Raw genomic sequence first — 22,760 nt, forward strand, 5'->3', positions numbered from 1 at the left:
AGGCTGGGGAGGCCTGGCCCTGCCTGGTAGCAGTGGGTAGTAATGGGGAGGTGTTCAGAGTAAGTGACTGCCAGCTGGGGCAGCTGCTTTACTCCCCATCCCCTACTTTCACATTCTGATAACATCTCTCATAGTTTCAAGTTGACAGGATCATCCATGATCTCCCTGGTTTCTCACAGTAATTATAGGAAGCAGCTGTCATTCCTATTTTACAGATAAGGAAGCTGTGGCTCAGTGAGCCTCAGTGATGTTGAGACTTGCTCAAGTTACCTAGCAAGTAGGTGGGAGAGTGACTGGAATCCAGGCCTTCCAACTGCCAATCCAGTTCTCCTCTGCATGGGAATAGAAGGAGGCAGACTTGAGGTACTGAACTTCAAAGCAGGAGGACCCCAGATTTACCACTGGTTCACTGTGAGATCTTGAGAAGGTCCCTCATTTTTCCAAGTCCAGACTGCTGCTGAAGAATCAGAATCAAGAGGCCCTGTGAGCATGTCCCTGCCAGGTGGCACTGAGGTAGACATCCTTCATTCCTCTCTTGAGGGCTGAGTTACTGGTTTGCTTTGCAGGATGGTTCCTTCTCCTTAGTATGCACGCTGAGTGGGCTTGTTGGATTCACCCATGCCCGCTTTGGCTTTGCCATGGCAACTGTGGGGGACATCAACCAGGATACGTTCACAGATGTGGCCATCGGAGCTCCCTTGGAGGGTTTTGAGGCAGATGATGGTGCCAGCTTTGGCAGTGTGTACATCTACAATGGACACTGGAATGGCCTCTCTGACAAAAAACCACAGGTAACCTGTGGGGCTCTCTTTTGCCTCTTCTCTGGGACTCTGAAGTCCCCCAGTAGGATGACCTGAGCCTTAAATCAGGCCCATTCCTAAGTTCAGGACTGGCCTTGGTGGTTGGGAGTACATAGTGAAGGAGAGAACCCACCCAGGCCAGGTGAAGGAGACTCCAGACCAGGGCTTCCCCCAGATCCTTTAGGTGGGGAGAGATTGAGACACTGTCTACTTCCTACTTGTATTTCTTCCTTCTTTGCCTTTCCTGACCATTGGCCTGCTTCAGGTACCTCCCTCCTCTCTGCCCCTTGTCTGGCTCTTGTCCTTCACCCAATTCCTCTCAGGCTCCAGGCTCCACTGCCAGTCAGGCTATATCTTTGATGGGCACTTTCCCCACCTCTAATGGCTTTCTGAGAACCTCACTCTTCATGACCCCCAGGCTTCACTCTCACACACTGTTCAACCAAGGGCTCTCCTGGGTCCTCATACCCCTCCATCCCCATACCAGAAACCTGGCATAATCCCAGGTACTTTGACACCGGTACCTTAGGTGGTAGGGTTAGTCCCTACCTCCTAATGATTCTAGTTCTCTCCCAAATCTAGTTCTTCATTTCCATCCCCATCACCCCAGCCTAGGTCTTATCATTCCCTTCCCTGGGCTCAAACCCTAGTAGCTCCTGCCTCCTGCCCATCTCCACCCCATGCCCTTTGTGGTATTTCTAAAATGTAATCCTGATGTCACTTCTTTAAAAAAGCTTTTCTGACACCCCTAGCCCCTCTCCCCCATCCTCCTTCACTGGCCCTTGGCAGCTTCCTGGAAACTGCTCTTTCTGGATCCCTCATTCTTTTCTCTCCATCTCCACTGTTAAGATCCACCTGCTCTTCAAGGAGCCATTCAAATTCCATTTCCCCTAGGAAACCTGGTTCCCTCTTTCCTTTCCTAGATTGAGGACTCCCTGGGGCAGAGAGGTAGTGATACTGCTGAATGGAATAGAACATGAGAGGACTTCTCCTTTTCTGTTCCCCTTCTCCATTCCACACCTTGTGTTTCTCTCTTCACAGCGGATCAGTGCCTCAGCTGTGGCCTCAGGACTCCGCTACTTCGGCACGTCTGTGGCTGGTGGCTTAGATTTTAGTGGCGATGGCCTCGCTGACATCACCGTGGGCACCTTGGGCCGGGCAGTTGTGCTGCGGTAGGGGTCTGCCCTGCCTTCTGGGGTCCCAGGCCCCACCTCAACCATTTGCCCTGTCCTCTTCATTAAGCCCAGACTTGATTGCTGCTCACTGGCATCTCAAAGTGAACACATCCCAAAATGGAGCTCTTATTCTCAAACACTGTTCCCCCAAGTCCACCCCTCCCTCAGGCTTCCAGTCTTAGGGAAGGGCACCATCATTCACACTAAAGTCTAGGACAAAAACCTTGGAGTCACTGTTGATTCCTCTTTTTCTTTCTATCAACAAGCTTTTCCTGGATCTGCCTCCAAAACACCTCCTGGTATAAGGTGCTATCATCTCTCACTGCATGAACCACTGTGTGGCGGTCTTCCCTGCTTCCTCTCCCTGTTCTCCATTCTCCAAACAGCAGCTGGTCATCCCTTTACTTTGCTGCCTAAGACACTTCAGTGGCTCCCCCCAATTCCTCACCATGGCCTCCAGGGGTCTCTGAGACCCAAAATCCTGCCCATCCCTCCAATTCCATGTCCCATTATTACCCTCTGTCTCACTAATTATGTACCAGTCATGCTGGTCTTTGTGTTTCTCAAACAAATCAGACTCATTTCTGCCATAGGCCTTTTTCACAGTAGCTGTTTTCTGCCTGGAATGTTCTTTTCCCAGATCGTCACTGAGCTGGCTCTTCCTTATTAACAGATCTCCATCTCAATGCCTCCTTATCTGTGAAGCAGCCCCTGACCACCTAATTTTTGTAGCCCTTGGTCTCCATCACCTTATCCTGTGTCATTATACCATTACCAGTATATAATATTTTCTTATTTGTTCCTATTTATTTGCTTGTCTGTTTTCCCACTAGAGCAGGGACTTGTCTCTTTCTCTATTGTATCCTGACTCCAAGCACCCCTGCATAGTAGAGGTATTCATGTGAATGCCCAAATGAGTGCACTGACCCAGAAACCCCAAGGTCACTTCTCACAGTCCTCTCTGCTGTCTTGTTTAGCTCACTACCTGTGGTTCGGCTGAAGGTGTCCATGAACTTTACCCCCAGTGCACTGCCCATTGGCTTCAACAGCAGTGTGAATGTACATCTGTGTTTTGAAATCAGCTCTCTGACCTCAGCGGCTGAGACAGGTAACAGGCAGCAGATCAGCCCTGGGTTGTTGTGGCCATTCCTTATTGGCTTTTGTGGGAGGCAGGGAAAGAGGACTGTGGGTAGCGGGTTGGTAGGAGGTTCTGATGGTTAAGATCCCGTGCTAGATCTTAGCTCCTGTGACATTAAGTTCTATTAAATGAGAACTGTCCCAGGAAGATCTGATGTTCCATCCATACTCAGAGAAGCTTTACTGATTGGGCTGGGGAGAGGGGCATTGCTTTTTTCTCAGAGATGCTGGTTTGAGTTTCTGAAAGAAGACTCAGAAAGGCAGCTCCATCTCGTTCTTCATCTGCTGCTTTCCCCGGCCTCCTCCCAGTGTGTGTTTGTGTGTGTGTGTGCATGTATGTTGTTCATTTGTGTCAGGGGCTCTGAGAAGTACCCTCCCTCTTCTTCTGAGTTATATCTTCTCCTCTTCCCTCATTGTATCCCCCTGGCCAAAAAGAATCTGCTAGAGACCTAGCCTCTCTTCCATCCCCTTATCTGACATTCACTGGGAGATTAATTCTAGAAAGAAAAGGCGGGCATGGTTCCCATAGTCCCTGTGTCTACTGCCAATGCAAGTACTGTTGCCCTCTCAGCAGTAGTCCCCAAGGTTGAAACTCTCAGTAAAAAACCCTGCGATGGCTCCCTGCTCCCTGCAGGTCAGAGAGCAGAATCCTGGGTTAGGGCCTCTGCTTAAACCTGAGGGTAGAAAATGATAGACCTGTCACTTCCAGGACAGAGCCTGCTGAGGGCTGTGTGCTACTAGGAAGGTATCTTTCCCTCTTTGATCCCTGGTTTCTGTTTTGTACAGTAAAGGAGTTGTTGGCCCAGGGAATCTCTAAGGTGCTTCCAGGCCTGCTATGCTCAGATTCTGTGATTTCTCCCTCTGTTCTCTATATTCCACCACCTTTTCCCTTCCTCCTCTTCTTCCTCTTCCTCCTTCTCATTTTTTTCCCTTGGTCCCATCCTCCTGAAGAGCCTTCTTCCCTAAGGAAGGCAGACTCAGTCCTAGGAATATGTTGTATCTGGGTATAGGGCTGGAGTGCTGAATGGACCTTCACCAGATTCAGGGACAGTGAGAAGAGCATCTTTGAAATAAAGACCCTCAAAGTTGAGCTCCAGGAAATTTGCTGCATGGGATATTGTTCAGGAAGGGTCACAGGATCCTTGGGCAGGCTAGAGGCTCTCTGTCTGGGCCATGTCCATCCCAGCCTCACCAGGAAGATCTGGTCTTCATCCTCAGGCCTCAGAGGGACATTGCTTAAATTCACACTGGATGTGGACATGGAAAAGCCGAGAAAGAGGCTGCAGTGTTCTAACTCGAGGGACTGTCTGAGCTACCTCAGGGAGTGGAGCAATCAGTCCCATCTTTGTAAGTCCCTCCAGCTCAACCCTGTGGAGGAAGAGGTAAGTGGAGGAAGTAATATAGACATCTAGAAAGGTCTAGGACACTGAGAAAAGCTTTGAGTTAAGTGCAGTGCAGGATATGAACTCATACATATGAGGAAGGCAATTAAAACAATTATAAAAGATCAAGAATCACAAAATGGCATGGGAGACGTAGATAATTATACCAGAAGTCCAAATTTTAAAAATCTGGGTTGGGGATGTAGCTCCATGATAGAGCATGTGTTTTGCATGTATGAGGGCCTGGGTTTGATCTCTAGCACTGCAGAAAAGAAAAGAAAAGAAGCTGGACTAAAGGGGGGATGCTCTAATTGGTGGTATTTTTCTTGGTAATAAATTAGGAGTGTTTATTATGTCATCTAACCCTCTTGGTAATAACAGTGGGCTGAAGGCCCTCATATGAGTCAACATCAGAAAAATTGATTAATTCCAACTTTTGGAATAGAAATAGAAAGACAGAAATTATCATTCAGAATGATTTTCTCCTTTGCCAGAAGAAAATTATATCTTCCATATCTCTCTGGAGATATGGAAGAAAATATTTGTCAGGACTTAGAGCTTAACAGGACCTATAAAGGTAATTTACTCTAATAAACAAACTCATTAATTATGTTTCAGACTACTATCTTCTCCTAAGGTGATTGTTAATTGGTTTAAGAGTTTCGAGCCTAACTATGGTCTTCTTAAATAAAAGCATAACTACCCTTTCCACCAGAGAGTCAAGCTTGTTTCCTCTCACATGTTCAAAGTCCTTTTCATGGCCAAGAGGTTCATTTAAACAAAAGAATGGCAAATAGTGTCCTCAGCAATATCCTTATTTTTAGTTTTTACCCAATATATCCTCTGTGCTGCTTTGGGAAAGATCTATATGTGACCATGACTCTTCCCTCATATGGCTTCCATTTGCTTTCCAAGTAAAGTCTGAGCCAGTTCTTAGCCCCTGGTGGACAGAATCCCTTTGTAACTGGGGTGAGAACCCTGAGGAGCTATGATACCTGAGGCCATAGCAGATCAATGAAGATTTTCCCCTCAAGCTCTTAGCAACTTTCTTGAAGGAAGTTTCCCTTCAGATGGGATTATTTGGCAGATACTTAGGACTTCCGACTCACAACTTTCAACGTTTATTTCTTAATGGGTACAGCAAAGTTAAAAGTATTCTCCTTGTCACCTTCTCCAAATCCAAATCTAATCCTGCATTCCTTGGTGTCCCTGCAGCTCTGTGAGGAGGACTGCTTCTCCAACATCAGTGTCAAAATCAACTACCAACTCCAGATACCAGGGGGATGGAAGGGCCACTCCCGCCCCATTCTGGAGTCCCCTCCGGAGCCCTCAACCATTTTCCAGGTGACTCTGCCTACAACAGCTAGGACCCAACCCTACTAGAGGCCATCCCACAAAAGCACCTGATATCCTAACTTCAAAGAATGCTAGGTTGGAGGGAGGGTCTTCAGACAGCAGCTGGGTTCCTCACAGATTTGGAAGTGGAGACTAAGATGGTGTTCATTTGCTCAGGGCCTCATTGGTGGGTAACCCACTTTAAGTTCACAAAAAGCACTCAATACAGATTTAATGAAGCATAGACTACATTAAAATATTGAGATCCTCACTTGGTAAAGGTTTCCGAGGATGGTGTGGTGGATATTCCTGAGAGAGGTGGATTGGAACTGTCCTGACCTGAGCTGCAAGAGAGGAAGGCCTTTGGTATACTTGCCTATTCAGGCCCTGCCCAGAGCCTTCAGGCTGAACTTCTGGTCCCACCAAACCCCACTGTCTCCCTTGGTGCAGCTAAGAAAAGCAGGTAGTGTCACAGAAACTTTTTTCATGACTAAGAGAAGTCAGAGGAGGCAACAAAGAGTCAAGTTTCCCAATCCTATGAGATCTCACTTAGGCCCTGACTCCGAGGGTGCTCTGCCAATTTCCATTTAGAGAATATAGGAGAATCTGCAGGGATAGAGAAATGTCAAGGTGAACATTAAAAAATAATAGTTATCGTCAGTTGGGGTGAATTAAGCCTTCAAAAACAAGTCAAAAGTAGTTCATGCAGGTACAGAAATCTTCAGGCAATGAGGAATATCTCCAGGTTAATCATAGGGCACTCATGGCTGTCCAGTATTTTGAACAAAACATGCTCTGTGTTAATTAAATCATATAGATTTTTAGCTCTGTTTTTATCAATACCTAACATATCAGTCAGGAGGAATGATAGAAATAGGAAGAGTAACAAAATCTGGTGACCATTCCTATTGCTCATTTGCCCAGGAAGAGAGATTCCCTATGAGCAAGATTGTCTTCTTAACTTTTTAGGCAAAGGGACTTTATTTTAAATTTATAAAAGTGTACTTATTTTTTGTAGAATTTTAAAAATTTGGTATTGGCAATAAATTAGATGATTCAGAAAAGACTGAGAGAGCTAATGTAATAGAGTTTTGGTGATAAGTATATTACCATTAATTAGGGTAACTAATTTTGAAATATTCAACCTACCAGAAAATTACAAGAATAGTTCAGAGCCAGATATGATGGCATGTACCTGTTGTCCCAGATATTTGGGAAGCTGAGGTGGAAGGATTGCTTGAGCTCAGGGGTTCAAGGCCAGCTGGACAACATGGCAAGACAGATTTAAACCAAAACAAAATAAATATCCCTGAGCATTATTCATTGAGAATAAGTTACAGATATGTTATCTCATTATCATGAATGCTTTAGTATATATTTACTAAAAAACAAGGGCATTGTTTTTAGATAGCACCGTACAAGGATCAAAATCAGGAAATTACTGATAAAATATTATGATCACTATAATTATAAATGTATTCAAATTTTCCAGTTGACCTATTAATGTCCTTTGTAGCAAAAGGAAAAAAAGTTCTGGTCTAAGATCATTTATTGCATTTTTGTCATTTATCTTCATTTCTTTTAATGTGGAACAGTTTATCTGCCTTCTCTTGTCTTTAATGAACTTAACCATTTTGAAGGGTACAGGCCAGTCATTTTATAGACTGTTCCTTAGTTTGTGTTTGTTTGATGTTCCCCCATAGTTTGATTCAGGTCAAATGTGTCTTTGGTAGGAATATCACAGGAGTAAAGTATGTCCTTAGAATATCACATCAGGAGGCATGTAATGTTGATTAGTTCCATTACTAGTGCTATTTGCCTTTGTAATTGATAAATATTTATGGTGAGGTGCTTTGAGATTATGTACATATCTGCTTAACATCTATTTATCAGTCTTACCTTAGTCATTGCTATGATGGTTTGGGAAAGACATTAAATTTTTTTTATTCCATCTATAAAAAGAATAAGGAAAAATTTTCTGGTGCAGGCACATAAATGTTGCCAGAGAATGAGTTCTATCTGGGTTTAACCCTGTTCCCTTTCACTGAGGTTGGATGAAAGAGAACAGGGCACTTGGCTACATAAAAAACAAAACAAAAGAACCCTGCATAAAACTGTTGACCCAGTTAGATAGAGCTCCACGCTCTGACTTTTGTAAATTGCATTTCCTTTCTCCAGGAAGTAGAAAGTCTCCTTTCAAGCTCTGGGCTCCCAATCCCACCCCACACCATGGTAACAGTCTGGTAGAAGTCTGCTGTGGTGATTGCTGGCTGCTGGGGACATAAATGCAGAGACTCCCCCAGCTAAGGAGCTGGTTGTGCTTCCTTCATTACAAAAAATAGACCCCGCTACTTTGGAAAATTTTATCTTTCACCTCAAACTGGGGCTTTTTAACCTTGAAGGGTTCTTTTGAACCAAATGTGACTTCCTGAATTAGTTTGTGATGTGTAGGCAAGCTTGCTAGGGAAATAGCTAGTTTACAGAGAAGACCAGCTGTAGGGGAGAGAACCTTTCCAAGGATTGGACATGGCATTATTTGATTAGGTGGCCCCATTCCTGCCCTGGCTTCTCCTGCCTACATTTGGAAAGGCTAAGGAAGCTTTCCTTCACAGATGTTTCCCTTCCCAAGTGTTTCAAATAGTGAGCTGCTTGAGAGTGTCGCTGCTTCATTCACATGATATGAATGTGATGGGCACACCCACCATTCCACAAAGGTCACCCCATTTTTTACCTTGGCCAGAGGCCTGGATCATGGTGTGCCTGTGTTACAGGCTAGATCCAGGGACATCAGTCACAACTCTATGGGCACAATCCCAGCTAGCGAACCTTTACCTCTCTCTAACTGTACTTTTCAGAGTAAGCAGGAAGGGCAGGTCCAAGCTTCTTAAGGAGATGATCGTGAAGCAGGGCTGCCAGGGAAGGCAGGGCCCCTTCCCCACTGATCCTGCCCCTCTCTGTCTGCCTACAGCTGCCCTATGAGAAGAATTGCAAGAATAAACTGTTTTGCATCGTTGAATTACAGTTGGTCACCAGCATCTCTCAGTGAGTTGGATCCAGTTGTCATAGTTTCTGCAGTTAACTTCCTTTTAAAGATTTACCTGGGCAAACTTCTCATGGGGGGATCCATGGCACACTTCTTCCTCCTTCCCCCAAAGGTCTTTACATTGATTGTTCAGTCACCTTATGAGAGACACAAGACAGAGATTTGTGTTTTTGTTTTATAGATCAGAAAACAGACTTTTAGTAACTGAGAGCCTTGGTCATTTGGTGAACTTGAACCCAGGTCTCTTAACATCCTGGATGATGCTATGTTCATAACTCAATATACCCCATTACTAGGGCTACTTTGGCTAGAGGTAACTTCTTTCCTGGCTCACCTCTTGACCAAATTCATTAATTGATTCAATAAGTATTTCTGGAGTGTCTACTCTGTGATATGCATTCTAGGCACTGGGAAATCTTACAACACAGGCAAAAATCCCTGCGCTCCTGATGTTTTTAGGGGGAGAATAATTAAGTAAACTCTAAGTTGATGGTATGTACTATGAAGAAAAATAATGCAGGGAGTGCTGGGTGGGGGTTGGGCTTCAGTTTTTTTTTTTTTTTTTTTTTAGAGAGAATTTCAATGTTTATTTATTTAGTTAGTTTTAGGCAGACACAACATCTTTGTTTGTATGTGGTGCTGAGGATCGAACCCGGGCTGCACGCATGCCAGGCGAGCGCGCTACTGCTTAAGCCACATCCCCAGCCCCTGGGCTTCAGTTTTAATTAGGGTAGTCAGGGAGGGTGGTATTTGGCACTTACAGGAGGAGGAGGTGGGGGAATGAGCTATGTGAGTGCCTGGGAGTAGAGCAACTGCCAGTGCCCTGAGATAGGAGCATGCTCGGCAGGTGGAAGGTAGGACAAGGGCTTGGTGTGATTATAGTGAGGTATGGAAGTGGGATTGGGGAAATGTAAAGGGGTAGGGAGGATCAGTGGGGCTTTAAGGTCCTCAGAAGGACTTTCACTGTAAACTGGGAGGCCAGAGGAGTTTATGTGTTTGTGTGTGTGTATATGTATGTATGTGTATTATATATAATACACATACATACATATATATGTAATATGTAATATATTACATATATAAATATATATGTATATATACATATATATATTTTGTGTATGTGCATAATGTAATTTGATCAATTTCATTTTTTCCATTACCTCCCCTTTCCCTTTCTGCCTCCCTCCCCATCTCTCTCCTGATGGTTTCCTTCTTTTATTGGTTTCCCTTCTAATTTCATGAAATTCCTCTCACCTTTTTTTTTCTTCCTTTTTTTCTCTTTAGCTTCCACATATGAGAGAAAACATACGACCCTTGACTTTCTTAGTCTGGTTTATTTTGCCATTAGATTAAGCTTATTTTGCTTAACATAATACTCTCAAGTTCCACCCATTTTCTTACAAATAACATAATTTCAATTCTTCTTTATGTCTGAATAAAACTCCATTGTGTATATATTACCACATTTCTTTATCTATTCATCTGTCGATAGACACCTAGGCTGGTTCCACAACTTGGCTATTATGAATCGTGCTGCTATAAACATGGGTGTGTGTTAACATTATAATTAACATAATTCTTGCTGATATGTTGAGAATAGACTGGGGGACCAAAGGAGGAAGCAGGGAGACAATAAGTAAGTATTACTGTAATAATGCAGTTGATAGATGAGGGTGGCTTGCACCCAGGTGATAGCAGAGAAACTGAGAACATTTGCTGTCAGAGTAGATGTGTCACAGCCTGAGTATCTAGAACTATACCATCTAATATCTTAGCCACTAGTACCATTGGGTATTTAAATTTAAATTCATGTCCTCCCTGGTTACTAGTGCTGCGTGTATATCATGATACTGACAGTCAGTTGGCTGGAGGTGGAATCTGTGGGTGGAATCTGTAGGGAAGAATGGTGTTCCTTGAGTCCTGGAAAGCCCCTCATAGACAGTTGTAGTTCTTGAATTTCAGATATGGACAGCTTAGTGCTGCCCATCACTAAGGACCCAATTCAAGACTTTGGAGTGCTTTGGAATCCAGCCCAACAAGCAGACACAGCTGTTTTCAACAGGGAATTATTTACAGCCAAGAACCATCCACTCAGCCAACTCCTTGTGAAACAGACAAAGCATGCATAGCTTGCCTTGCATCACCCCCTAGCGAAGAAGTCAAGCAATTGCTTCTATTTCAAAAGTTGCTGAGTCTGTCTCAGTGGTTTTGACCTTTCTGCAGACATAGACTCTCTAAATAAATAAATAAATAAATAAATAAATAAATAAATAAAATCTAATGAAAACTATGGACCCCTTTCCCTAGAAGACTACATGTTCATTCATAAATAGTTTCTGGGCCCTCAGAAACTATTTCTGGAACTCAGGTTAAGAAACACTATTAAATATCCTGGATGATTCTTGGCTGTAATTAATTCCCTGTTGAAAACAGCTATGTCTGCTTTTTGGGCCGGATTCCAAAGCACTCCAAAGTCTTGACTCCTAGAGCTTTCTTATGGACTATAGAACAGTATGTTTGACTAACAATCAGCACCTCTACCTTTAATCCTATAGGCACCTCTTCTCATAACTGAATTCATCTTCCTCCATCCTACTTCCTCTTGTGTTCTCTCCCTCAGAGGGTAACATCACTTGGCCAGCCAAGCTGTAAACTTAGAATTCACCCTTGACTACCTCTCTGCTTCCCTTATCTTCTTTGACTCCTCTCTTCCCTTTTTCTGCGTCCAATACTATTGTCTTATTTCAGGCATTTATCACCTGATGGATGAATTTCCACAGCAGATTCTGTCTCTGACTCCTGTCTTTCCCTCCAATCAATCCACATCTTCTCAGCTGTGATAAAATTAAAAACAGTACCAAATAATAACAACAAAACTTATGTTTCATCACTTACCAGATCTGTCTATTCCACCTTTGGACATTTTACATGGTTAAAAAGTGTTTTTATATGTTACTATAAGTCTAGTCAATCTCAATTAAGTTAAAAAGTGTTTTTGTATGTTACTATATGTCTAGTCAATCTCAATTACTGAGGTTGTTCGGCAGTCTGGACCTCAAAGGTAGAGTTATGTGCGTCCTGTTTTCCAGTGCTGAGCAGATCTGTAAATAATTGTGGAATGGATGAATGTGTGCCATGGAGTGCCTTGCCTAGGGTCAAAATGAATTAATTGGTGGTAGAAAGAGGATTTGGATTTGATTTTCCCTACTTCTCTTTGAAGGCTGCTAGACCTCAGGCCAAGTGGCCTCTTTGGGCTTCTGTTTCCTTTTCTACAAAATAGAGTAATTGTGCCATTTCACAGGGGTTTTATGAGGATTAATTGAGCATGTGAAACACAGTCCTTGGCACATGGTAAGTGGTAGGCATTATAATCTCACCCAGCAACGAAAATGAGTGTGGCAGTCCAAGTTATGTTGAGGGGATGAAAATCTAGGCTAAATGGCAGTTTATCTGAGAAGGTAGTTAAGGATGTGCTGTCCTATTGCATCCAAGTTTGTACAGATTAAATAAACTGGCAACATTTTTATCTTTGCCTGTGCAGGCAGGAATTGGTGGTGGGTCTCACCAAGGAGCTGGCCATGAACATTAGCCTAACTAACTCTGGGGAAGATTCCTATATGACAAGCATGGTTTTGAATTATCCCAGAAACTTACAGTTTAAGAGGATACAAAAGGTAACTATAACAGCAGCTTCAGAAACATGCCACTCGACCATTTCCCTTGCCATACACCTGCTTTTCTCTTGCAACCTCCTTACTAGTCTCCCTGCCTCCAGCTTCCTTCTGGTCCATCCAATAAATGATTAGTAACTAGGTGAGTCTTACCCCACCCAAGTGTACTAGATTCTTTCTTTGCTTTAAATACCATCAGGGCCTCCATTTTGCTGCACAATTAGCCCTCTCTGCTTGCAGCCTTTCTTAACCAGGGCTTTGAGAGATAAATACCCTAAGGCATTGAGAAAGTAAAAATTAGCTTGGGCTAAGAAAATGAAATTCTGCCCAGCCCTTCACCAAGCTGGGATCACAGATACAAAGCCAGGTACAAAGATACTAGGAAATATTCTTTCTCCCAAGGACACCTACAACTATGAATTATCACAGCACTGAGAAATTTTATTCTCTAAACTTACAGATGGCCAGAAACTTTGCTGTTTGAAATTTAATCAATAACTGTGAAACCATCTTGCTCTTGCCTGGAAGACCTAAGTCATTTAGGGGGAGGGGTCCTGGAGATTGAACTCAAGGGCACTTGACTCCTGAGCCACATCCCCAGCCCTATTTTGTATTTTATTTAGAGAAAGTGTCTCAATGAGTTGCTTAGTGCCTTGCTTTTGCTGAGGCTGGCTTTGAACTTGAAATCCTTCTGTTTCAGCCTTCTGAGCCACTGGGATTATAGGTGTGTGCCACCACACCCATCAATCTAAATCATTTTGACAAAGAGCAGTTTCAATTTCTATCTGAGATATAGAGCTTCAGATAAAGTATTTCTGGACACAGCTTTTACATCTATATTAATTTATTCATTTCCAAGGAAGTGGTCAAGTCTAGACCCATTGTTGATTGACCCTTTAACTCAGCTTTGATTTGCTTTGAGGCTATCAAAACTGATTTATTTACATTTACTTGAACTCCATCCATCCTCTGTCTTTTCCTTTGTTGGGTGACATATACCACAGTGTAATTTTGTTCACTGTTGGAACTATGGGTTTTCTCCACTCTTAGGCTATTTGGCAAGGATGGCATCCAGTATATGAAAAATTAAAATTCTCTCTTATGCACCTAGAATGGATCTAGTGATATACTATTCGTGGGAGAATTATTTTCTGTACTCAGTAGTCCAGATGAGGAACCATGGTTGAAAGGCTACATGGCAGTGCTTGGGTCCATGCTGGCCTTCCTCTCCCACCCGCCTACCCCTCTTTCTCTTCCCAGATCCACAGAGCTGGAGCTGCTGCCACAGCTGCAGTCACAGTTGTAGGCACTGTGGCATCTGGGGTTACATTGAATGATGAAGTTATCAAAATTTTTAAAATCTTTTACACAAGAAGAGATCAAAAAAAGAAAGAAAGCAGTGACATTTACATTGGTCCACAGCCCAGTTCATGTTCATATTATCTCCTTCCTTGTGAGGATAGAGTCCTCCTAGTTGGAATTCATCTTTTCTTTTGCTGTTCTCTGCCTCACTTGCAGAACCAACCCTTAGACCTTTGGTTTAAATTTCTTAACTCTACTGCTGAGCCTACCAGTCCTGCTTGTGAGAAAAATAGACCAAGTCTGACTTATTTTGTTATAGCTCCTGGTTGGGTTAATTTTTTACTCCTTAAGAAGTATTTCTTTCTGTATTCACAGCCTTCTTCTCCAAACATTCAGTGTGATGACCCTAAGCCAACTGCTTCTGCCCTGGTGATGAGCTGCAAGATTGGTCACCCCATATTCAAGAGGTCATCTGTGAGTCTTATTTTTTTTAATTATTGATGGACCTTTATTTATTTGTTTATATGTGGTGCTGAGAACTGAACCCAGTGCCTCACACATGCTAGGCAAGGGCTGTACCACTGAGCCACAACCCCAGCCCCCTATGAGTCTGATTGATTGGCTCTTTGCACAACTCTGGAGTTGGTGATGTTTACATCCCAGCTATATTTGAACCTCTCAGTTGTGGTCTCTATGCTTCTCTTTACTGTACAGTCAGTCTGCAGCAGGGCTTACATCTGCTAAGCTTGCTTTGAAAGGAGTCAAAGACAGTGTTGATTAATCCCAGGAAAAGTGTGAAGTTGGGGGGTAGTACAGAAGGGACATCAGACCATATTATTGATACTGGGGATTGAACCCCGGGGTGGGGGGGTGCTTAACCATTGAGCCACATCCTCAGCACTTTTTAAATATTTTATTGAGACAGGGTCTGGCTAAGTGGCTTAGGGCCTTGCCAAATTGCTGAGGCTGGCTTTGAACTCGACATCCTTTTGCCTCAGCCTTCCCAGCCTCTGAGATTACAGGCGTGCAATACCTCAAATGGCAGTAGAGATTATTTTTGTGCCATGGGAAATCTCAACTGTAGAAGGGGAATAGGGTAATGCTGCCTGCTCTGCTTACTCTATATTTGCATGGAAGGCTTATATAAAATAATGGATGGAGAGGTATACTGTGCTACAAAAATGTAAGAAATTTAAATTGTTTCCTAGGTTGGTTTGTAGTAGGCAGTTAGAATTGAGAATGGTACAGACAAGAATCAAGTGACCGGGCTGGGGATGTAGCTCAAGCGGTAGCGCGCTCGCCTGGCATGCGTGCGGCCCGGGTTCGATCCTCAGCACCACATACAAAAAAAGATGTTGTGTCTGCCGAAAACTAACTAAATAAATATAAAAAAAAAAATTAAAAAAAAAGAATCAAGTGACCATTTTTCCCCCTTTAAAATATTAGGCAAACATTTCAGTAGTTTGGCAGCTAGAGGAGAATGCCTTTCCAAACGAGACAGCAGACATCACTGTGACCATCTCCAAGTAAGTAGTGCCTGTATCAAGCCTATTGAGGCTATGGCCTTGAGGGAATCTCCCTCCCATGTGCATGCTGTGAGAACTGTGACTTCCTTACTGCCAAGGGAGGAGGGGAACCTTAATGAACCCACAGAGGCCTCTGTCCACCCCCATAGTGATTCAGTTATTATTATTTTTAATCAAAGCTATTTAAAGTGTTCTGTTCTTCTCACAAAGTGAAACTATGACATAGTCTGATGGAATAAGCTTTGGACTCAAGTTCTAGTTCTGATTTATTTAAATTTGGAGTAACTATTATCTGCAGAGCCTCTAGGTTTAGGGGCAACATGAAGTATGGTGTTGGGAAGGGGTGATTCTGCTTCCTAGAGGTAATGCCTGGAGACATTTTTGATTGCTATGACTTAGGAGGTGCTACTGTATCTAGTGAATATGAGACCAAGAATGTTGCTAAACATTATACCATGTATAGGACACCACAACAAAAAATTATCTGGCCCAAAATGTCAACAGTATTGATGCTGAGAAATCCTTTTAAAATCAACATTACTCTTAAGTATGATTCGTTTGCATTCTAATTATTTATCTCTAAGAAGCTTTTTTTACCTGATACCCCCACCTTTGTACCCTGACACTGGGAAGCCAGGATACAAAGAAGTTGTGCTGTGAACTAACAGTCTTATTCTCAGTTCCAACCAAAGGTCTTTGGCCAGAAAAACCCACAACCTTCGATTCAGACATGCCTTCATTGCAGTTCTCTCCAAGTAAGTACTCCATGGGGCTAACACCTGTGTGGCTGCCCACAGCACATAGCTTCAGGCCTTCTCTCTTTATGAATGGAACTGGTAATCAGGGTGGATGTGAACATTGTGTTTCTCTGAGATGAATGAAGCTGCTTAGAACCTAGGCTCTAGCACTGATTTTTATGGTACTCACAGTTGGGTTCTAAAAACCCTATGGTGGTCATCAAAGAAGGAGCAGTGCCAGCTGGTCTTACTACAAAAGGGAACTGAGGCTAGGAACTCTGGAGGAAAGACAGGGGCTGTGGTACTGGGAAGCAAAAAGGGCGAAAAGTAAGGCTAATCTGAGGAGTTGTAATTAGAAAATGAACCAGCTCAACTATACAGAATGCAAATATTCTACCTCCTCTCAACTACCCTATGACCACTTTACAATTTGATATTTGCCTTGGATTCCTTTTAAGGATCTGGTGCCCTCTGTCATAGTGTATCCTATTGAAAACATTCAAGTTCATTCAAAATTAAAAGGGGACTCTGAGGTCTAACAAGTCCTCTCAATTGCAGGCCATCTGTGATGTACATGAACACAAGCCAGGGGCTTTCTGACCACAAAGAATTCCTCTTCAGTGTAAGTGCTTAGTGTTTATTGCAAAGCTACAGGTGGCAAAGCAACCTAAGCTTTGACTTCCTATTCTGATTTTATTTGGCAGATACATGGGGAAAATCTCTTTGGAGCCAAATTCCTGTTGCAAATTTGCATCCCAATCAAATTGCAAGGTCTCCAGATTGTAAGAGTGAAGAATGTGACAAAAACCCAGGTATTCACAGGCAGTTCTTATCACATTTCTTACCAGAGTGACTATGGATTCTCAAAGATATAAAAACTAGGAGCCTTAGGAGTAAAGTTAGATCTTGTTTAATCTAGTAAAACAAGATTAGCCACAGGAGAACATTAGGAGTGAATTACCAGTTATGTTCAGAAGGAATATCAAGTACTCAGGCCTTAAAGCAGCATTTCAATTTTCCTCTCCTTGAAGAAAAATAAGCAAAAATTCAAACATTTTTGTAGTCATGGAGACATTTATTTTCCTTTTGAAAATTGATAAACTCTGCCTCTGCTTCTATGTGATTGGTGAGTGAGACTGATAAATGTGACATTTCTCACACTGCCCCCTACAAACCATCTGTCTTCATTTTCCTTCCCTCCACTCCCTCTTGGTCTTTGCTTTGCTATATAGCCTCTTTGTTTTTATTTGACCTCTTATCTGTAATGTGGTTCTCAACACCAGGCTTATTACTTAAAGGAACAGGCTCTGATCACTTTAACAGCTGTTACCTAGGCTTTCTTGATTTTTTGTTTGTTTTTTTGTTCAGATTATATAACAATTTCAAGGCTCAAAATGAAAATGTGGAATTTACAGAATGAACTCTGCTGACAATTAGAAACAGAACTTATAAGTTATAAATACTTGTTCTTACATGTAGTTTAATATTTGTTAACAGCAAGTTTAATCAGTTCAACAAATATTTCAGTTTCCACTTGAAAACAAAATTCTTGCTTGAAAAGTTGACTGGAAACATATAAGAATGGAATTCTACTTTACCCTGCTCTGGGATGGAGATTGAAAACAGGACCGAAGGCGTTAAGACCAGGGCTCTCTCAGTTTGGGACAGTAAGACACATTCAGCTCACTTAAATAGACTGTGTTGGCAGAGCAGGTCAGTGGCGGAGGTGAAGTTCAACACTGTCCTATGGAAATGCTGGATCTTTTTCTTCATTTGCTTCATGGCAGTGGTGTTACATTTAGTCTTAAAGGTCATTTCATTCAGAATCTTGTCTGTGAGGTAATGTAGCCAGAGCACATTGTTATAAGGGTGATATTCACCCCAGCAGTTGTTGTTCTCCTTCCTCATGAGCCTGTAAATCTCATATTGGTAGTCACCTTCACCTGTAAATAGTTCTTCATCCATGGAAATGTCACAGAAAACCACAATCCCATCCCGCTCCAAGCGTGACAGGGTGTAGTCAATGATATTGACTTGCAACCCACGGGTAGGAATGGTGTTTGTCTTTCCGTTGAGGGTGTAGCGGAGCTCCTTGTGGCTGGTCTTCTTTAACAGCACATTCCCCCAGTGTAAGTCTCGGTGCTCAAAACGCAGTGATGCTTCTGCCACTGCAAGGGATGCTGTAATCTGGTGTATGATGCTCTTTGCTGTAGCCACAGAGGACAACTTTGTTTTCATTTGCTCAAGGTCGATCCCACCAAACTCAAATTCTAGTACAATGAAGAGCTGACTTTCCTCAAAATAGTCAGGCCGGTCATTTGCAGACTTTTTGGTTGAGTTATAGTGATCCCAGGCTTTGAGGAGCAAGAGAGGGTAAGGCCCTTGAACACAGTGCACTGAGTTCAGCCCAATAAAGCCTTCTGTGCGGTTGTACGCCTCATCAGATAAGAGGCTTAACTCTTTAGAGATGATGATCTCTGGCAGGATTTCCTCAAAGGTTTTCTGATGGGATCCATTGACTAAATCTGATCCTTCAATAGCAATGATTTTTAGGGCTACAGGTTTCCTATCAACAATCATTTGAAACACTTCACCAAACACCCCTTCCCCAATTTTCTCACATCGTTCCAGTTTTTCTGTGGAAAGGTAATGGCTAAAGGGGATAGGTCCTTCCTGACCGCATTCCCAAAAAACCTTTTCAGCCTCAGAGGCCTTTTTGTCCGCAACACGTATGATGTTTAAAGGGCTTAGCAAGTGCAAAGAAGAGGAGTGCCGTGGGGACAGAGCAGTATTTGTTGTGTTTAAGACAGGAGGGTTTGAATATTCTGATACAAAAGACCTAGAGGGAGAACTGGAAATGGTATAGATACTGCTTACCTCTGACACATCAGTCACAATTTTCTTCTTGTGGAAATTGAAGGAGGCCCTGATTTTGGTCCAAGAACAGGACTTTGGTAAATGAGTCAGGTCCTGAGATAGGAATGAATCTTTTCCCATCTTTTGGCTCTTTTTAAATCGGTGGTGATGGAGAGGAGAGGTTTCCCCTGCTTCCTGATGTTTCCTCTTTTGCCTTGGCCTAGTCCTCTTAGGCCTGTTGATTTTCCTAGGTATGATATGGCCTCTGCAACCAGTGGCTTCTTCAGAGTCTATCAGGGTGGCCCTTTGAGACCCTCTTTTTTGAGATGAGTCTCTGCCTGTGACCCTCTTTTTACCGGTGCCCTCCAGTCTGTTTCCCATCACTTTCCTTTTACAACAAGACTCCGTGTTTTTTCTGTGTGTCCCACACTCACGATCCACTGGATATCTCGAGTCCATAAGGCTAGAGAGAGCAGACGTGAGGCTGGTATGAGCTCGGTGGACCATACTAGTGACCGAGATTCCTTCTGTTGCTGTTTCCTGGGAGCGTGGGGGAGATGCTAGGTTCAGGGAGGCTGATGACAAGTGGAAACCACTTGAGTTTGCAGAGGTTGCATCTGAAGAGGCAGGAGGACCGGTGGAGATGATACTATCCCCTGGCGCTGGAGGTCCGGGGCCAGACGAGGGCCGGGGGCTGATCAGGGAGGCACTGAGGCCCAGCTCGTCGTGGTCCTTGGGCTGGCTGCATTCACTGAAGTCGGGGCTGAGACGGCCCCCGCGGCTGCTGGGGAAGCGCGGTGGTCGGAGCGGGCAGTAGGGGGTGCTGCACTTTAGCGGAGGCCGTGCTCTCAGCCTCAGGCGTCTTGGGGTCGCGATCAGGGTGGGCTGCTTCTTGGAGACTCCGCGGCCAGGACGCCTCCGCCGTCGGCGGACGGGGCTGCCGGGGAAGTCTGGGTCGTCAGAGTCGTCGGGAGCCTCAGACTGCGACGGGCTACCGTTGCTGGTGTCGCTGCTGAAGATACCGTTCCGGTTCTGCGGTGGAAACCACTGCGCCGCTGCCCGGCCCGGCCGCCGCCGCGGCCCCCCGCCACCGGCTGCCCCGTACGTTCGGAAGAGTCGGATCTCAGATCTCGGGAGTGACGCCGCCATGGCAGACACCCGCCAAGCAGTTCAAATGCAAACACCGCGAGACTTCCGTGTGGTGCGCTCGCCTGCCCTTTGGGTCCTAGTGCCCGGCGGCAGGCGTGCGCATCACACCGGGCCTTACTGGAGTGAGGGGGTAGGTAACCATGGAGCTTTAGTTTGTTGAGTGCGTCCCTGGAATGGCTTTCGTTTCAGGCTTACACTGGGTGCACCGAGAATCAGCCCGCTTGTGTGAGCGATCCATTTCAGGTGAGCGTGGTTTCCCCGAGAGGGAGGGATTGAAGCACGTGATAGGGAGAAGCCAGGATGCTACTTTTCCAAGATTCCCCCTGAAAGCAATGCACGGCAGCGGTCAGGGCCCTCCTCCCTCCCCTCACTGGGTTTGCCAGGATTGGTGCTTTACTTGGGTCAAAGTGAGCGCTCAAACTGCTCACACCCCCTGTTCTGGGACCTTGAAATATTCTGGACCTGAGTGTTAAAAATTTCACCCTTCCCACGCGTAAAGGGATTAAGCTAATGAGATTCTTTTTGCAGCGTGTGGACGAATGGTATTCAGTGAGCTGTAATATCACATCAGAAAAAGAGAATGTAACTGTGGCTGCAGAGATATCCTTGAGTCACGCTGAGCAGGTATTTTGAGACCAAAATTCTCCAGATCTGATTATCCAGCTCTAAAGGCCATCTCCCTTAGAAACTGTAATGGCATTTACATGTCCAGAACAGCACCCTCCCTCCACTTTTTAATCTTTATTTATTTTAATATGTGTGTGTGTGTGTGTGTTTTAGTTGTAGACAGACACAATACCTTTATTTTATTTTATGTGGTGCTGAGGATGGAACGCAGTGTCTTTACGCGTCCCAGGGGAGCACTCTACCACCGAGCCCCAGCCCCAGCCCTAGCCCTCTTTATTTATTTTTTTATGTGGTGCTGAGGGTTGAACCCAGTGCCTCGACACACGCTAGTCAAGCATCCTACCGCTGAGCTACAACCACAGCCCAAGAACAAGCCTTTTGATGACTTTCTGTCCCAGCCTGCTCCTTAGCCAGTTATTCAGGCTATTCTTTTTTTTGTGGCGGGGGGGGGGGGGGGGGGGGGGGCAGGGATTGAACCAGGGTCTTGTGCATTCTAGGCAAGCACTCTACCAACTGAGCTATATCCCCAGCCCCCTTGGCTATTCTTAATCCTGTTTCATACTAGGAATTCTAGGAATTATCTGTGACTTGCTCCTTTCCTATACCTCATATCCATTCCACCAACAAACTCTATTTCACTTCCAGCATAAATCCTAAATTCATTTACTTTCTCCATCTCTACAGCTGCTGTCACTTGCTGGGGCAATTGCAGTAACTTTGGACCTGTTCTCCTTGCCTCTGCTTTCCCCACACCTATAAATAATTCACTTAACCACTATCCATCCACATTAGATTGTGCTTTAAAAAAAAGTGAAGTTTGAACACCCTTAGATTCTGATCCATACCTCCCCCCCGACCTCCATGGCCTGCAAGGTAACTACATGGTCTGGTCTTGGCTAATTTTTCAACTTTCTCTCCCAGTATTCTCTTTTCTCTCCTGCTGTCCCTTTCTTATAACCCAGCTATTCTGTCCTTTTGAATTTTCCAATATTACTATGGTTACAGGACCTTTGTATTTGCTGTTTCTTTGCATAACATTGCTCTTCTGCTAAGTTCATGTGAGTGATTTCTTCTTGTATTTAATACAGATGTTACTTTCTTAGAGAGGCCTTCCCTGATCACTTATTCTGATGTGGGAACTAGTAATCAAGTTTAATATCTTGTAGTGATCCAGATGAGAGCAGTGTGGTATAAACTGAAGAACTGGAAATGGGGGTGGAGAAAAAAAGGAATATATGCAAGAGAGGATTAAAAAAAATTGTTTACTGACTTTGGCTAGGAATAGTGGAATGAGATAGAGGGTAAAGGAAAAGAATTTAAGGATTAATTGCAGATTTCTTGTTTGGTAACCGAATGGATGCTGGGGACATTAATGAGACTAAAGAATACTGGAGATGGCACACATTTAAAGGGAAAGGTGGTGAATGATTTTCAGAAACAAGGAATCCATGCTTAATATGTTTTGTTTCTCTTCTTCCTCCCCCTCATCTAATAGTTACTAAGAGATGTAACTGAACTGCAGATTTTTGGTGAAATATCTTTCAACAAATCTCTATATGAGGGGCTGAATGCAGAGAACCACAGAACTAAGGTAATCCCTGGCTGTTTTCTGGATAGTGTCCTAGGAGAACTGTGTGTAGCTTTTGAGTCCTTGCACAGCCACTCCCTTGTTACTCTCTTCCTATTTTCAGTTTTATCACTTCTGTTCTTGGCTCTGCTACTAATGCTGCCTATGTGATCTTGAATGAATCCGCTTCTGCCTCAGTTTTTACCTATCAAATAAGGAATTGAGTAAAAAGGCCTAAAGCTGAGGAGGTCTAAGTTGAAATAACTAGCTTAGATCCAACAGCAGTGTATACTTTGATTTAAAAATGTTTGCTGCAACCAGCATGGCTGTTAATTCAGAAACCTAAGGGGTGATGGGGAATGAAAAAAAGACAAACACATAGAAAAAAAAGCTAGGGCCAGGTGCCTGGGGCCTGGTAAGGCTTGACTGACATCAGAGCTAGCTAAGCACATT

At 43.8% G+C, this 22,760-nt stretch overlaps 2 protein-coding genes across 2 annotated transcripts in view; one reads left to right on the top strand and one right to left on the bottom strand.

The window, feature by feature from the left end:
* Itgae (integrin subunit alpha E) overlaps nucleotides 1-22,760 on the top strand; it is a 57,863-nt gene that overhangs the window by 29,103 nt on the left and 6,000 nt on the right. Inside the window, exons 15-29 of the mRNA XM_026393934.2 lie at nucleotides 567-791; nucleotides 1,842-1,972; nucleotides 2,953-3,083; nucleotides 4,331-4,494; nucleotides 5,710-5,838; nucleotides 8,798-8,871; nucleotides 12,414-12,546; nucleotides 14,221-14,319; nucleotides 15,292-15,371; nucleotides 16,052-16,126; nucleotides 16,667-16,730; nucleotides 16,813-16,920; nucleotides 20,303-20,356; nucleotides 20,642-20,737; nucleotides 22,236-22,331. Coding sequence (XP_026249719.2) covers nucleotides 567-791; nucleotides 1,842-1,972; nucleotides 2,953-3,083; nucleotides 4,331-4,494; nucleotides 5,710-5,838; nucleotides 8,798-8,871; nucleotides 12,414-12,546; nucleotides 14,221-14,319; nucleotides 15,292-15,371; nucleotides 16,052-16,126; nucleotides 16,667-16,730; nucleotides 16,813-16,920; nucleotides 20,303-20,356; nucleotides 20,642-20,737; nucleotides 22,236-22,331 — 1,659 coding nt within the window. The remainder of the gene's footprint in view (nucleotides 1-566; nucleotides 792-1,841; nucleotides 1,973-2,952; nucleotides 3,084-4,330; nucleotides 4,495-5,709; nucleotides 5,839-8,797; nucleotides 8,872-12,413; nucleotides 12,547-14,220; nucleotides 14,320-15,291; nucleotides 15,372-16,051; nucleotides 16,127-16,666; nucleotides 16,731-16,812; nucleotides 16,921-20,302; nucleotides 20,357-20,641; nucleotides 20,738-22,235; nucleotides 22,332-22,760) is intronic.
* Haspin (histone H3 associated protein kinase) lies at nucleotides 17,792-20,113 on the bottom strand. Its single transcript, XM_026393925.2, has one exon. It carries the CDS (start codon nucleotides 20,111-20,113, stop codon nucleotides 17,792-17,794), a length of 2,322 nt encoding a protein of 773 aa, XP_026249710.2.

This window comes from Urocitellus parryii, chromosome 7 (assembly GCF_045843805.1).
Source record: "Urocitellus parryii isolate mUroPar1 chromosome 7, mUroPar1.hap1, whole genome shotgun sequence".
Classification (NCBI taxonomy): domain Eukaryota; kingdom Metazoa; phylum Chordata; class Mammalia; order Rodentia; family Sciuridae; genus Urocitellus; species Urocitellus parryii.

Coding starts and splice junctions, on each gene's coding strand:
- Haspin (XM_026393925.2), bottom strand. CDS start 20,113: ATGGCGGCGTCACTCCCGAGATCTGAGATCCGACTCTTCCGAACGTAC.